The sequence below is a fragment of the Limulus polyphemus genome, unplaced genomic scaffold (assembly GCF_000517525.1).
Source record: "Limulus polyphemus unplaced genomic scaffold, Limulus_polyphemus-2.1.2 Scaffold2591, whole genome shotgun sequence".
Lineage (NCBI taxonomy): Eukaryota > Metazoa > Arthropoda > Merostomata > Xiphosura > Limulidae > Limulus > Limulus polyphemus.
The window spans coordinates 7,993-11,986 of record NW_013668201.1 but is presented as its reverse complement, the minus strand read 5'-3'; the positions used below and the strand labels follow the sequence as shown (position 1 = coordinate 11,986).

Here is a 3,994-nt window from a genome sequence, read left to right as displayed (position 1 = left end):
ATAACAGCAAAAAAACAACTTTTCCCCATGGTTTTTCAATCATCATTTGCACTTTTGCTGTTATGTTAAACTTATATTAAAGTTTTTCTTCATTACCCATTCAAGCCATCTCCAACCATTATATATCAGACTGTTTTTAAAAATTGTGATTAACCTGTAGTATACAAGTTTTTTCATTAATAATATTAGATAAGGAAATACACACATACATTAAGAAACATTAGTTCACATTAAAGCTACTTTGCGATAAACATTTAGATAAGTTCAAGCTATTGGACAGGTCTACTAAACTGGATATATGATCAGGAGATTGATTACACATTACTACTAAACTCTTACTTAACTGAGTCGATGTTAAAAAGAGTAATGAGACTGGACACAAGTACAAAACAGAATGAACAATCTTAATTTAATGTAAAATACAAATAGTGTGTTTCCTTATGGTGAACTTACAAATATGATTGCTTTTACTGGATGCTCTCTTAGATCAAGATCATCTGCCAGACTGCCTCTAATGATTTTCTAAATTAAACCACTAAATCCAAGATTTTTCAGTTTCAAAGAAACCTTACATTTACCCAGAACATCATGTGCTACCTCATCCTCGTTACACATAGGTGGGGTCATATCACCTGAACAACCACTGAAGGATACTGGCATCAACATTCTTACAAAAAGTTGTACTAAGTATTACCTACTTTAAGAATAACAAAGGAACAAGGGTAACTTGAAACAAGAACAACTATCACATGTTATGTGAAAGCTGCACATATTTAGAACAAAGAATGAATTCAGAATAAATATTATACAACTACACAAACAGACAAGGTATTTCCTATACTACACTATTATGATTAACTGAGAACTACCATTTTAAGAACCACTCACATGAATAATGCTATCATGATCAGCTGAGAACTATTGTTTTAAGAACCATTCACATCAGCACTGCTATCATGATAGTTGAGAACTATTGTTTTAAGAACCACTCACATCAATAATGCTATCATGATTAGCTGAGAACTACCATTTTAAGAAACACTCACATCAATACTGTTATCATGATCAGCTGAGAACTATTGTTTTAAGAACCACACACATCAATAATGCTATCATGATCAGCTGAGAACTATTGTTTTAAGAACCACACACATCAATAATGCTATCATGATCAGCTGAGAACTATTGTTTTAAGAACAATTCACATCAACACTGCTATCATAATAGGTGAGAACTATTGTTTTAAGAACCACTCACATCAATAATGCTATCATGATCAGCTGAGAACAACTGTTTTAAGAACCACTCACATCAATAATGATATCACGATCAGCTGAGAACTACTGTTTTACGAATCATTCACATCAACACTGCTATCATGATCAGCTGAGAACTACTGTTTTAAGAACCATTCACATCAACACTACTATCATGATCAGCTGAGAACTACTGTTTTAAGAACCATACACATCAACACTACTATCATGACCAGCTAAGAACTACTGTTTTAAGACCCATTCACATCAACATTGCTATCATGATCAGCTGGGAACTATTGTTTTAAGACCCATTCACATCAACATTGCTATTATGATCAGCTGGAAACTACTGTTTTAAGAACCATTCACATCAACACTACTATCATGACAAGCTGAGAACTACTGTTTAAAGAACCACTCACATCAATAATGCTATCATGATAAGCTAAGAACTATTGTTTTAAGAACCATTCACATCAACATTGCTATCATGACCAGCTGACAACTACTGTTTAAAGAACCATTCACATCAACACTGCTATCATGATCAGCTGAGAACTATTATTTTAAGAACCATTCACATCAATATTGCTACCATGATCAGCTGGGAACTATTATTTTAAGAACCATTCACATCAATATTGCTACCATGATCAGCTGGGAACTACTGTTTTAAGAACCATTCACATCAACACTACTATCACGATCAGCTGAGAACTACTGTTTTAAGAACCATTCACATCAACACTGCTATCATGATCAGCTGAGATCTACTGTTTTAAGAACCATTCACATCAACACTACTATCATGATCAGCTGAGAACTACTATTTTAAGAACCACTCACATCAACACTACTATCATGATCAGCTGAGAACTACTGTTTTAAGAACCATTCACATCAACACTGCTATCATGATCAGCTGAGATCTACTGTTTTAAGAACCATTCACATCAACACTACTATCATGATCAGCTGAGAACTACTGTTTTAAGAACCACTCACATCAACACTACTATCATGACCAGCTAAGAACTACTGTTTTAAGACCCATTCACATCAACATTGCTACCATGATCAGCTGGGAACTACTGTTTTAAGAACCATTCACATCAACACTACTATCATGATCAGCTGAGAACTACTGTTTTAAGAACCATACACATCAACACTACTATCATGACCAGCTAAGAACTACTGTTTTAAGACTCATTCACATCAACATTGCTATCATGATCAGCTGAGAACTACTGGTTTAAGAACCATTAGTTCCTAAGGTAAGGTGCCCAAGACTTACATTACTCCAAATGTGGCCTAATGAGTGATCTATATAATGAAATTATAACTTTTTGTGATCCATTTTAACTATTATTTAAAAGAATAAAATAAGGTTTTGAAGTGCTCCAAATGTAAACCATTCATCAGAGATGCTTTAATTCTCCTATTTAAACTATGTCTACTTTTGTAATGAATAGGAATCACCAAATCTAAAAGACAATATTTCATTTTATAAATATGTGTACATGAACAAAACAGTAACTTATTAAGTGACAAGTCTCACTTGCACTTACTAGGTGATCCATCCTTAGTTTCTTTTTCATTTATTAGGCACTTTACTTCCAGCAAAGCATTCTCTTCTTCATCTGACAAAGGTTCAACTTCCATCTTCAATACTTCCATTGTTACATCAGGAAGTTGCCATTCACATGTAGAGCTGTTTGAAGCTTGAAACTGGTCTAGCATGAACCAAGTAAAGAAATAAAGTTTGTATTAAATTAAAATGTTATTACTAACAAGTATTTCAAACAAAACAAGTCCAAAATCTATCATTACCAGAGATATGAATAGTTTAATTTTATATTTGGAATATTTTTGAACTAAAAACTTGTATGTTGATTAGAAACTTTATGGCTTATTTTCTTATACAAATGTGTATTAATGTCAAGCAACACTTCAACTGGTTAAACTTTTACACCTAGGTATATTATATATTTTAGGCACACAAGAAATAACTATAAGGACTTTAACCTTCAGTCAGTTGTACCTCAAATATGTGTTACCTTAAACCATGGTACTAGTGAAAATATACAGTGTTAGGCTTTCAAACTATCTTTATCTAAAATTGTTAAAACTACATGTTCTGATATCTTAGTATTTCTATATAACTTATTTCCAATCCTGAACTGTTATTCTGTTATCCATTATAGAGAAAATCAACTATCTGAGTATACATAATAACATAATATTTTGGGACAACATGGTACCTATTGGTCCATTTCGGCTATTCTATTCTCTAAACTAAATTAAAATGATTTAAAAAATAAAATAAAATTTTAAACCCAGCCCTCTTCATTCATAAACTTATCAAGCTTTTTCTTAAACTCACTTAAATTTACTGTCTCTACGACATCTGAAGGCAACCCATTCAAAAAGCCAACCACCCTGTTAGAAAAATGAAACCGTCTTAACTGAAGATGACTCCTATCTTGCCAAAATTTATATTTGTGTCCCCTAGTCCTACTATTCTCATTGTTAAATATAAAAAAAATACGATACATCAACACTATCAATTCCATTTATAATCTTAAATACCTCAATCAGATCCAACCAAGTATACTTTTTTCAAGAGAAAACAATTTGAGAAATTTCAGCCTCTCATCTTATAACAACCCCGCCATCCCAGGCACCATTCTAGTAACCCTTCTCTGACCCCTTTCCAACAATTCAATGTCTTT

At 32.7% G+C, this 3,994-nt stretch overlaps 1 protein-coding gene across 2 annotated transcripts in view; it reads right to left on the bottom strand.

Moving 5' to 3' along the window:
- The window catches only part of LOC106467375 (zinc finger protein 665-like), a 32,318-nt gene that overhangs the window by 20,797 nt on the left and 7,527 nt on the right, over nucleotides 1-3,994 (bottom strand). The window contains exon 2 of one of the 2 annotated variants that reach the window (XM_022395545.1): nucleotides 2,831-2,995. In XM_022395545.1, the coding sequence (XP_022251253.1) occupies nucleotides 2,831-2,939 (109 nt within the window). In that variant the 5' untranslated portion in view covers nucleotides 2,940-2,995. The remainder of the gene's footprint in view (nucleotides 1-2,830; nucleotides 2,996-3,994) is intronic. The other variant, XM_022395544.1, reaches the window with a different exon arrangement.